Source organism: Aythya fuligula, chromosome 17, assembly GCF_009819795.1.
Source record: "Aythya fuligula isolate bAytFul2 chromosome 17, bAytFul2.pri, whole genome shotgun sequence".
NCBI classification, from domain to species: Eukaryota; Metazoa; Chordata; class Aves; order Anseriformes; family Anatidae; genus Aythya; species Aythya fuligula.
Window position 1 is genome coordinate 4,210,842 of NC_045575.1, and position 11,828 is coordinate 4,222,669.

The 11,828-nt window shown below is 49.3% G+C and overlaps 1 protein-coding gene across 3 annotated transcripts in view; it reads left to right on the forward strand.

Moving 5' to 3' along the window:
• AIFM3 (apoptosis inducing factor mitochondria associated 3) overlaps positions 1-11,828 on the forward strand; it is a 41,658-nt gene that overhangs the window by 26,061 nt on the left and 3,769 nt on the right. For all 3 annotated transcript variants that reach the window (XM_032198805.1, XM_032198806.1, XM_032198807.1), the window contains exons 11-19: positions 1,031-1,161; positions 2,239-2,354; positions 3,902-3,973; positions 4,399-4,462; positions 4,947-5,023; positions 5,355-5,472; positions 6,180-6,278; positions 6,776-6,851; positions 11,452-11,556. In XM_032198805.1, the coding sequence (XP_032054696.1) occupies positions 1,031-1,161; positions 2,239-2,354; positions 3,902-3,973; positions 4,399-4,462; positions 4,947-5,023; positions 5,355-5,472; positions 6,180-6,278; positions 6,776-6,851; positions 11,452-11,556 (858 nt within the window). The remainder of the gene's footprint in view (positions 1-1,030; positions 1,162-2,238; positions 2,355-3,901; positions 3,974-4,398; positions 4,463-4,946; positions 5,024-5,354; positions 5,473-6,179; positions 6,279-6,775; positions 6,852-11,451; positions 11,557-11,828) is intronic.

Consider the following 11,828-nt stretch of genomic DNA (forward strand, 5'->3'; position numbering starts at 1 on the left):
GCAAAATTATCATCTGCATTAGGGATGCTTCCGGCCTGGTGGTACAGGGAGCTTCAAGCCTGGTTGGGAGGGAGCAAAAGAGAAATCACTCCCTTTGCAAACTGCTGATGCCGCTGGTAATTGTCAATATTTGGTGCTGCTTCATATTTGGGTCTGATGCCTGGATTCCTTGCAGTCATCTGCAGGTGTCTGGCTCTGCCAGTGGGATGCTACGATTCAGCTGCAGCCACATCAGCTGCTAGGCCTGGTGTTGGGTGATGTGGTACTCAGCCAAATGCACTTTCTACCTAATGAGGTTCAAGAGAGGATTAAACCTTTGGAAATAATTTCAAAATCCTTATGCATAAGCTCCAAGTACACTGGGTAAATGTTTTTAAGATCCCTGAATTATTTAGGATCATCATTCGCATTTCCAGACATGAGTCATATACATGTAAATGCAGGGGACAGATATTTAAAAATACATATGCCCCAGTAAATACACGAGGGTGACAAGATTAAATTGCTACCGAACCCACTCCTGCAGATGCTTATGGAACCTTTAAAATCTGGCTCTGAATTTTCTACCGAAGGATAGAGTTAGTTTTCTGTGTCCTAGTAAGCTTCTGAAAATTTTACCACATGACAGCAGTTAAACTTAAAATTATAGCAGGAACCATCCCGTGTTGTGCACCATTTCTCTACACACAGCATAGGCCAGGCTTGCACCATTTGCCTGCCAAGCAGCTGCATGAGGGCGGGGGATGGGGCTGGGGGCTCATTCCATTGTCCACCAGCATTTTTTTATTTTTTATTTTGTATATTATGTGTCTATCCAGGGTGACTTTGCAGAGAAACATGACAAAATTTGGTGTTTTGGCTGCAGTGTGACATCCTGCAGCATGTTGCCTTCTCCTGTCTAGTGATCTGTGTCGTTCCCCCATCCCCCAAAAAAGAAAGCTCCCCCAGAAGCAGATAGCCAAGCCAAAGTGTCTGCAGAAGCCCAACCTAGACAGTCCTCAATTTTTTTTTTTTTTCTTTTTTTTCCCAGACCCAAAGCTCTCAGCTGTAAAGGCAAGGAAGTGGAAAATGTTTTCAACATCCGAACACCAGAAGATGCAAACCGGGTGGTGAAACTGGCCACCAGCAAGAATGTGGTTATAGTGGGTGCCTCCTTCCTTGGTGAGCTCTCATTTTGCAGATTTGCATTTTTCAACTTTCCATGTGTCCCTGCAGCTTGTCACTGACCCTCCTCTAATTTGTCGTTACCCTGTTGGAGGTAATCCCCCACAGACTGGACCTGGATGGTTCAACCTGCAGCTCCAAGTGCTAAAAACATCTCCTACCTGAAGAAATTATTTTTACGTGAGAGGCCAGGCAATTCAGCTTGCATGGACAAAGAGCATTGCTATCCCAGTCTGGAAAGCATATGATGAGTCCAGTACTGTCACTCATGTGTTTTCAAATCCAGTGTGTAAGTGCAGATTTTGCTTCAGATAGGAGAGTCTTTAGTAGATGAAAGGTTGTGGGCTTATTTCTCTTCTACTTTTCATCAGGGCTGAGAATTTTTAAAATACACAGAAGCCTTATAATTTCTTTAATGTTTCGTTTGTTTGTTTGTTTGATACATCTGTAACAAAATTTTGGCACGTCCTGCAAGCTTTAAGTGTAAACGATTGTTAGGGAGGGAATTTATTTCAAAATGTTCAGTACTTGTTTGTTTGTTTTTTTTTTTTTTTTTTTTTTTTTTTTTTTGTTTTTTTTTTTTTAATTTTGTGCTTTAAAGGTTCAGTCAGTCCTGTCTACAACAAAATGTGTGGTTTGAGGGACCGATTGTAAACTGCAGACCACCAAAGAGAACAGTTTCTAAAAAAAAAAAAGCATAGAAAGAAAATGCTGAAGGTTTCCATGCAATTGCCAGCACCAAAATTGGTCTCTTCTGAACAGAACAAAAAAGCTGAAGTCACAGAGGCAATTTTCAGCCAGTAGCTCATTACTTCTGCTAAGCCATAAGAGGCAGATTTCTCTCTTCCTCTGAGGTCCATTAACAAAAGCTTCCTGGGGTTCTTGGGACTTCATTATGGCTGGTTACTTGTTTTGATCTTTAAAGTCCTCCTGTGACTTCTGCCTCTAAGAATAAATCACTGTAAATGATAAATCTCATGCAAAGCTGTGGGGCCCTTTGTGGCCACGGGGGCCTGGCTGCAGCCCAGGAGTCCCCACAGAGCAGCCCCGCTGGGACGTGCTTCTGTTCCCCAGGGATGGAGGTGGCCGCCTACCTTGCAGAGAGGGCCCACTCGGTGTCCCTGGTCGAGCTGGAGGAAGTCCCCTTCAAGAAGTTCTTTGGGGAGAGGGTTGGCCGCGCTGTCATGAAGGTGACCTCGCTTTCCTGTCCTGGGGGTGGTTTTGGTGACAGAGTGGGTTCTGCTGGTTTCACTTATTGATGTGAACTTGTTCACTTATTCACTCCTTCTACGATGGAGTGATGGCGTCAGTTGACAAGGGAAGACTGACCAACATCATCTACCTGGACTTCTGTAAGGCCCTTGACACGGTTCCATATGACAGCCTGGTGTCATCATGCCTCTCCAAACTGAAGAGATAGGACTTGATGGGTGAACCATTTAGTGGACAAGGAGTTTGTCTGAAGGTCGCACCCAGAGAGTGTTTATCAATGGCTCCACGTCCAGGTGGAGGCCAGTGATGAGTGGTGTCCTTCAGGGATCTGTCCTATGACAGGTGCTGTTTGATATCTATATCAATGACATAGACAGGGGGATGCAGTGCACCCTCAGGAATTTTGCAGGTGACACCAAGCTGAGTGGTGCAGTTGACACAACAAAAGGAAGGGATACCATCCAAAGGGACCTGGACCAGCTCGAGATTTGGGCCCACGTGAACCTAGTGAGCTTCAACAAGCCCGAGTGCAAGGTGCTGCACCTGGGTCGGGGCAAACCCGGGCATGAGGACAGACTGGGAGAAGAACTTATTGAGAGCAGCCCTCTGGGGGAGGACTTAGGGGTTCTGGTGGACAAAAAGCTCGACATGAGCCAGAAGTGTGTGCCTGCAGCCCAGAAGACCAAGTGCACCCTGGGCTGCATCACCAGAGGGGTGGGCAGCAGGCGAGGGAGGGGATTGTCCCCCTCTTCTCTGCCCTTGTGAGGCCCCACCTGGAGCACTGCGTCCAGGTCTGGGGCTCCACAGCACAAGAAGGATGTGGGGCTGTTAGAGCGGGTACAGAAGATGGCCATGAAGTTGATCAGAGGGCTGGAGCACCTCTCCTATGAGAGAGCTGGGGATGTTCAGCCTACAGAAGAGAAAGGGTGACCTTATTACAGCTTTTCAAGTCTAAAAGGGGGCTTATAAAAAAGATGGAGAGCAACTTTTTGCTGAGACAGATAATGACAGGACAAGAGGGAATGGTTTTAAACTAAAAGAGGGGAGCTTAAGATTAGAGGTTAGGCAGAAAATCTTCCCTCAGAGGGTGGCGAGGCACTGGAATAGGTTGCCCAGAGAGGCTGTGGATGCCCCATCCCTGGAGGCGTTCAGGGACTGACTGGAGGAGGCCCTGGGCAACCTGATCTAGTGGGTGGCATCCTGCCCATGGCAGGGGGGTTGGAACTGGGTGATTTTTAAGGTCCCTTCCATCCCAAGCCATTCTATGATTCCATTCGATAGCATTCATTAACTTGCTGATGCCGTTATTCTAAAAACTGATTTATTGATTAAGATGTGAAGGTGCTCAACAGTAGTACCCCTGAGGAAGACTGGGCTGGACCTTTCCCTCTGGGGGCTGCTTGCTGTGAAAGGGCCTGGCCCAGGTTTGCGTGGGAGGACTTGAAGGCAGGGAGGGGAGCTCAGAGGGTGCCAAGGCACGAGGGTGGGGCAGCGTGGGGCTGTGATGTGCCTGCTGTCCCCACAGATGTTCGAGAACCACAGGGTGAAGTTCTACATGCAGACTGAGGTGTCGGAGCTGCGGGAACAGGAGAACAAGGTACAGCATGGCGAAGGCTCCCCTGGGGTGAGAGGTGGCCACATCTCGCCCTGGGGCCGCCGTCTCCTTCATTGCTGGGCTTTTGCCCTCTCTCTTTCCCAACCCCTGAAATTCATATTCTTGAGCGTAGCACCCAGGAGCAAGTGTGCTCCTGTTTGTGTTTTGTTGCTTTGAGATCCTGGAGGGACAGAGAGAGCATTGACGGTGACCCTGCTGAAGCACTGCATGGTTTTAACCCTGTCCCTAGAAAGCACCTGCAGGACTCCCTTAGTGGTCTCTGAAACTCTTCTTTTTCCCAGTATAAGGAATTACAGCCAACTTGCATGTTAGAAATGAAGCAAGAAGCTAGTTTCACTTGCTGCTGCTACAGGGTTTTTCTTTTTTTGTCTCTAAAATAACTGTAATTTCCCCTCTCTCCTGTAAAGTTGAAGGAGGTGGTGCTGAAGAGTGGGAAGGTCCTACGTGCAGACGTTTGTGTCGTTGGTATAGGTAAGGGGCTGCTGCTGCGTTGCTGAGTGCTGGTCCCATCAGGCCAGCAGTGCTTTGCTTCGACAGTGCTGGTGCTGGAGGAGATGGGGCAGTCATCTTCCTCCTGGCCAGGTGGCTGAAGGGTGCAGGTAGAGGTGTACCAGCTTCCACCCTATGCTTGTATCTGTAGCAAAGCTGAAAAAGTCTTTTCTAGGTCCTAACATCCAAAAAATGAAGTTGAAAACATTTGGGTGATATTAAGTTTCATTTTATTATTTTTATTATTATTTTATTGCTGCTGCCATAGACAGTATTTTCTCCTTGACGCTTGGGGAGAAAAAAAGCCCCTAACTAATGGCAACTTTTCTAAACATTGCAAACTGGAAGAATCACAAGATTCTGGCTTCATTCTCCTGCTGTTTTATGAACTGCTTCCAAACAGTCAACAATCCACAACAGATATATGAGGGCTAGAAGAAAAACAGCCCTTTGCTTTCTCCCGCAGGTGCAGTGCCAGCAACGGGATTTCTCAAGCAGAGTGGCATCAACATCGACTCCAAAGGCTTCATTGTGGTCAACAAGGTGAGCCTGGTGTTGCAGCCCCCAGAGCTGCAGCTATCTTGGTCACACTGGCTCCTCCAAGCTGGACTTGCCTTGGCTCTGAACCACCAGCACGGTGACAGTCTGTCCCTAGATGCTGAGGTGTGAGGACTGCCATGCACTTGGGCCAGCACAACCTCCTTGAAGCGATGGGTTTGCAAAACCCCAGCTCTTTTGGCCCTGGATGCTGTGGGTGTTCACACACACACACCTCCTGCCCCTGGGGACCTTGGTGGGTCTCAGGCAGTTCCCTGTTGGCTGCTCCTGGAGGGTGCAAACCCCACCAACATGCAATTCTGCTTCCCTCCTTCAGATGATGCAGACCAACATCCCTGGAGTGTTTGCAGCTGGTGACACTGTGATGTTCCCGCTGGCCTTGAGGAACAACAAGAAAGTGAACGTTCCTCACTGGCAGATGGCCCATATGCATGGTAGGTGCTTTTCAGTCCCTTTGCAGCAGCAAAAATTGCTTGAGGAGAAGAGCCGTTTCCAGATACCCAGGAAATTTCCAACACTTTAAGAAGAGAATGAGAACTGAGAACATGGAAACCGTGGAGTTGTATTCAACATTTGGAAATGTGTATTTTATCCTGTCCATTACCTATTCATTTGTCAGCCTTCTGGACGTACACACACTGACGATCACTCATGATGCTCATAACTCCTAGACCAAGGTGTCCCCAGGAGATCAGTCCCTGCAGGAGCCTGATCTTTTCCTTGCCCAGGGGAGGGTCAGAAGCATTTAATGCTGCACCCATCGGCTCATAGACTGAGAGTCTGCAGGCACATGTCCCCAGCTGGGCTGCCCAGGGCTGGATCCTATAACTCCCAGAGCGAGTGGCCAGCTCAGGACCTTGAGCATGTTAGTGCTGATGGAGTTGAGGAGTCAGTAAGAGCTGCACTGCTGGACGACTCCTCCAAGCCCAGCCATGGAGGATGCGTTGGGTTTCCTCTGTGAAGGTGCTTGTGCTGTATGGTTACTTTAGCTGAAGCAGAAGGAATTGGTCTTTCTGTGCTCCTGGACTAGGAGAAGCTCCTGGTGCTGATGCTGCTGACCTGAGCTGTGCTGTGGCCTGAGGGCCCGATGCTTGCTCAGGCTCAGAGCTCTATTGCTTATTCTGCTGCTTTTGCCTTCCAGGCCGTATAGCAGCACTGAACATGCTGGCCCATGGCACGGAGATTAGCACTATCCCCTACCTGTGGACTGCTATGTTTGGGAAGAGCATTCGATATGCAGGTGAGGGGGTACCCAGGGCTACAGTAGAGATTGTGCTGGTGGAGGTGCCCTGGGATACAGAAGTCACAGCCACCTTCATCTTTGTCCCCTCTGGGCCAACCTCTGGCTCAGGTCTGCTTTCCTTCCTGGCACATGATAGAAGCAAATAAAAACTAGAGCAAAACATTTGATCTGGAAATTGCTTTCTCAGCAACTGTCCTGTGATTGCGTGGGTTCATCCCTTTCCTTCTCCCCGACATTGAGGTCTAGGCTGGTACAGGTGTTGTTCCCAGGTCAAGACTGCACTGGGAGGTGCAGAAAGATGTAGGGAGGGAGGTGTCACCTCAGGGTGCCACACAGAGGAGGAGGGACAGCAGCAGGGTGAAGCTGAAACTCCCCACCAGTGGCAGGATGAGGCTGGGAGGCTGGAGGGGAGCACAGCCAGGGCCACCCACCTGCCTGTGGGACTACAGGGCAGGGACTCACCTGCTCCAACCCATGATTTCTTTGTCTTTCAGGCCATGGGGAAGGATTTGATGATGTTGTGATTCAAGGAGACTTAGATGAACTGAAGTTTGTTGCATTTTACACCAAGTAAGTGTTTCTCTTCTCCGTGTCCCTACATGGACATTTGTCACAGCTTGTGCTGCTAGGCTGGAAAATATTTTTTTGCTGGAGATTCTTTCAGTCAGTTTTGTTTCTATCTGGACACTGATGTTGCAGGACATGAATAAAACTGCACATACAGATGCGTTAGTGACAGGCACTAGAGAAATGTTGTGCTGAGGGTAAAGCAAGTTAAGCAGTTCCTTGGACCTAGTATTTCTGCCAGATTTGTTCACCTATCATCTGAGAGCAAATAATGGCTTCTGTTAATGTGTCGCTCACTATTTCCTTCAAAGATTTCCTTTCTATATCGACAATGTGTTAGTATTTGTGACCAAGTCTGGACCAGTCAGGCATCGCTATTTCTGTTTCTGGTTTGACAAGTTAAACTTTGAAAACTCCCCTGTCTATTAACAAGCTGTGAAAATTAGCAAGAGTTCAGGAGCTTTTGCTACACCTGGACTGAAAAGCAGCTATCCCCAAGGCTGGGAGACTGTCTGGGAATACTTTTCCTGAGATCTGTTGACAGCTGGGATGTCAATAGCCATTGCCTTGGCTGTTTAGACAGCTGACTGTTTAGACTGGAAAGACTATGTGTTGTAAACTTATTCCCAGAATATTTACTGCTGTTTGTTCTTTTGTTGCCTTTATCCCATTTCTTTCCAGCATACAATCTTTGAACTATCACCCTATTCCTCCCTCCCATATCAGAGCACAACAGATTTAGCTGTTTATCCCTACCCTAATTAGAAAGAAAATGCCAGACCACTTTAATAAAACATCTGTAGAGCCCTTTCAAGAGGAAGGCCCTGAGCAAGGTGACTAATCCCCTGCGTGGTGCAGGGCCTCACACTGGGTCTGGCACTGACATGGGGTGGGTGCTGAGAGCTGCCTTCTTCTGCCACCCAGGAGGGGCCCCAGGAGATGGCTTTGGTGTGGTAGGACGGCATCCTGTGCAGAGAGCCAGAGGTACTGCAGCTGGTGGGGCTCGGGCTGGTTCCTCTCTCACTGCCCAGCTGTGAGAGGCGACTGGGAGCATTTCCTGCTTTTCTTCTTGTTTGGTGATAGTCCTGCTACTGGTACTAACGCTTTTGGATTGAGGACACTGTCCCAAACAGGCCACCTCCTCCTGCTTTCCACATCCACCTGATGGTTTGGACTTCTGGTGTGCACTGGTTCGGTTCCTGCATGAAACACTGGTGATGCCCATTCCCAGAGCCTGCTCTCAGCATCGACTTTCATAACAAAACTCTTTTATTTTCCAGAGTTTGAAGAATAAAACTGTTTACCCCCATTCAGAGCTGAGGGTGAGCTGCTGAGAGGTCAGCGTGAGGCCCTGTGCGGGGATGTGCATGGGATGGGGTGCCTTGCAGTTGTCCTCATGGGACACTGTGCTCACCACAGCACCTCTTCCAGCACAGACCGATGTCACCCTGGTCCCTAAGACCTTGGAGATCATGGGAGATCCACTGGGTGGCTGTGGTTGTCTTCCTCGTGGTGCACAGTTTCCCATGCATTGAACCCTCCAAAGAAAGGGAAGGCCATATGGACACAGTGCACATCCACAGCGATTCACCTTCCCTCAGTCTTTAGGCCAAGACTTCTGATTATTCACAGTCCCAGTTTCAGAAAGGGCACCCTTGTTGCCTCAAAAGACCACTTGAAAAAAAAGAGACTCCTCCTGGCCTTCCCTGTCTGTCAGACAAAATGTTTACAAGCCACTACTGATGTGGGATTCTCCAGTTCACCGTTGCCCTAAAAATTATTTCACAAAAGGACCATCTGTCACTTTTATTGCTGACAGAAGCGTTTGGGCTGCATTCACCTCCCAGCTGGCAGTATTATGTCTTTTTGCTCTCCATTGCTTACCTTGGTTATTCCTTCCCTCAGAATAGCACATCTTTCCCTCTCCATCCACTTTGTTTCTCCTTTGGGAGCAAAAATCTTCATCTTTCATTCTCCTTCCCCCAGCAGCGCAGCCAGGAGCTGCACTCAGGAAGAACAAAGCTTTGAAATCTCCACATCTGATCCATGTACCGTGGTTGCCTGCGTCTGTACAAGACAGCATCTCACTGGGGTGAGAGAACCTCCTGGATCAATTGTCAGTGCAGGGTTCAAGAGCATCTGAGGTTGTAGTGTTTCAGCTGCTGTCCCCAGTGGCAGGATGCTCTTTCTGTGTCTGTGTTGGACATTAGTGATCTTCACATGAGGTTGCACAGTGGACAGAGTAGTTTAAAACAGCATCCAGCCTAGAATTTGCTGGCTTCTTGCACACACCAGCCATTTTGTGCAGGTGTTAACAGATAAACTGAGGCCTCTCACTTGGTGAAGTGCTGTCACTGTTCCCTCTGCAGCATGCCTCTTGCATCCTGGCACAGAACAAACAGCGTTCAGAGGAAAGAAGAGCAGAAGGAGGAAAGAAAGCACACCCGCTGTCACCTGCAGAGGCCAGAGGCACATGGAGGAAACCACTGAAGTGTCATGAACATGTGTTGTGGTGTGGCTGGGTTATGGAGCCTCCCAGGAGTCCTGAAATCTCAGCTGCCTTTTGTGTGCTGAGCACTGAAGACATCAAGCAGTGGTGCAGGATCTGTGTGATGGGCGCACCTGGGGGATGGTGCGGAAGGTGTTCTCACTTGTAGATTGTATTTCTGAATTTCGGGGCAAAAGGAAAAGAGGAAATCTGCAGTGCGGTTCTGTCAAATACTTTATCTTCTTGTATTTATGTCAAATACAAGTATCTTCAAGCAGTATTCCATAAACAAAATTGTCAGTCTCTGCACAGATGAGTTATGTCCTTAGGGAAGGTTGTCCAGTCCTGGGGAGAATGGAGGACCTCATTCATGTTGCACAAGACGTAAGGCCAACCAGACGAGGAGATCCAGGCTCAGAAGTTGGAGAGCTCTTCTACATCACAGCAACAGGCCTCAAATGTAACAGCCCAGCAGGCAATTCAGCTGAACACACGAATGCTTTGTGATCTTCTGGTGTGGTTTATCCTTCCTGCCTGCCGTGGGTGCTTGTTTTCCAGTGTGAATGTATTTCTCATCAGTGTCCATCCATTGCTGCTTATTCTTACCTTGTCTGCTGGATGGAAGTGCCACATGCCATCAGAAATGTCCCTCTGCTGTACATGCACATCACAATTTCCAGTGGCACCCAAGCCTTTCTAGAGCTCTGGTCAATGCGGTGGCTCTCACATACTGTTTTGTGCTGGCTCCACAGGACTCTGCATTTGGACAGGTCCAGCCTCTGAAGGAACCTGCCTGAATTTGGTCAGTCTCTGGGTCTGGCCAGTTTGGAAGAGCTCAGTGTCTCTGGAGAAGATTCGAGGCTTATGATCTGCCCTACATTCCCGTGCTTGCCTGTGGGAGAGGGAAGCCTGTGATGCTGCTGCCCCACGGCTCTGTGGGACAGCTAAGAGAAAGGACTTCAACTGTCCTGGCTCCATGAAGATGAAGTTTTCTCTGAAGCATGGTTTCTGCTTTCCTCCTCTCAATCTAGGCACGTATTTCTCCCCCTTGCTGGTCTTTTCTCTGTTGGTCGTGGAGCTCCTTGGCAGCAGATTGAATAGCAGATCTTGATTTGTTGGGTGCTTCCACTCCTCAGCTTATTCAACAACATCACCAGTATTTAATATCTTATGCACCTTCTCTAGTCATTGAATTGTTTGTTTGGTTACCTATTTATGAGTCATCTCCTGAGCCAGACTTATGCTCAGATTTATGCTCAGGCTGAACTTTGCAGATGTCAAAGCAGAGGTGCCCCTCTCATTTATCCCGTACCTTCTCATCTTTATCCAAATCTTCTCCAGCAGTTTTACATCTTCCTTCCTTCTGCTTCATTCATTTCACATTCAGCCTTTGATCCTGTGTTGTGCCACCAGCAATGGGATCCTGACCATCAGGTCAGCCAGACTGGGATGTGCTGCTGGATGTGGAGTTGGCCACCCAGCTGTCCTGGTGCTTCATTAGGTGTCTGGTGAGGAGCCCTGCTCTGCTCAGAACCTGAGCCTAGATGCAGTTGTTTCTGCCTGTGGAGCAAGCTCAGAGGTGGGTGCTTTTGTTCCAAGGAGTAGCTCAGGAAGTGATGTGGAGCAGCACAGCCAAGTGTGCCACTGGGAAGTCTCTGCTAACATCCCCTCTGCTCCCTCAGCACAGGGCAGCAAAGCTGTGTGGTTGACAGTGACCACTGGGCATCCTTGCAACTTTTTATCCACCACATCCACCTTTTCTGGTGTTTCTCCCAGGGGCCAGGGTGCCCAGAGCTGTCTCCATCCCACCTCCCTTAGGTGTCCGGGGTCCCACTCCTGGGCAGCGGGACAGAGACAGCTCTAGGCACCCTGGTGCTGTTTGCCAGGCCAGCACGTGAGACCAGTGGGGCCAGCCTCGAGCACCTGCTCCACGTCCTCTCCTGTTCTTGTCCCACATCACAATCCCTGCAGTGCTCACACCTTGGGACACGTCCTAGCCCTGGAGCAGAGGGTATTTTTCTTTGCTTCCCGCTTCTCTCCAGCATATTGCTTTGTGGGTGACGGAGATGTGGCCACCATGGGCTGTTCTAACTGCTCTGCTCTACCTGGCCCTAGGAGTGACGAGGTGGTGGCTGTGGCCAGCATGAACTACGATCCCATCGTCTCCAAGGTGGCTGAAGTCCTGGCTGCCGGCAGGACCATCCGAAAGCGTGATGTGGAGTAAGTAGGTGCACGGCAGGAATCAGTGGTGCTGGGGCTGAGCTTACCCTCATGGTGCAGGGCAAGGCTGAGCATCCCCAGCCAGGACACCACCAGCACCAGGCAGCTCTTTCCCATCCTGTACACTGCTCACATCTCCCTGCTCACCTCACTCATTCCTTCACTCCGTGTGCTGCCTCCTGGCCTCCTCCTAGACTGCGTCCTGCACACAGGGGATTTATCTTGAACACCAGGATCAGGATCCATATCCTTGCAGAGACTTGATGGGATTG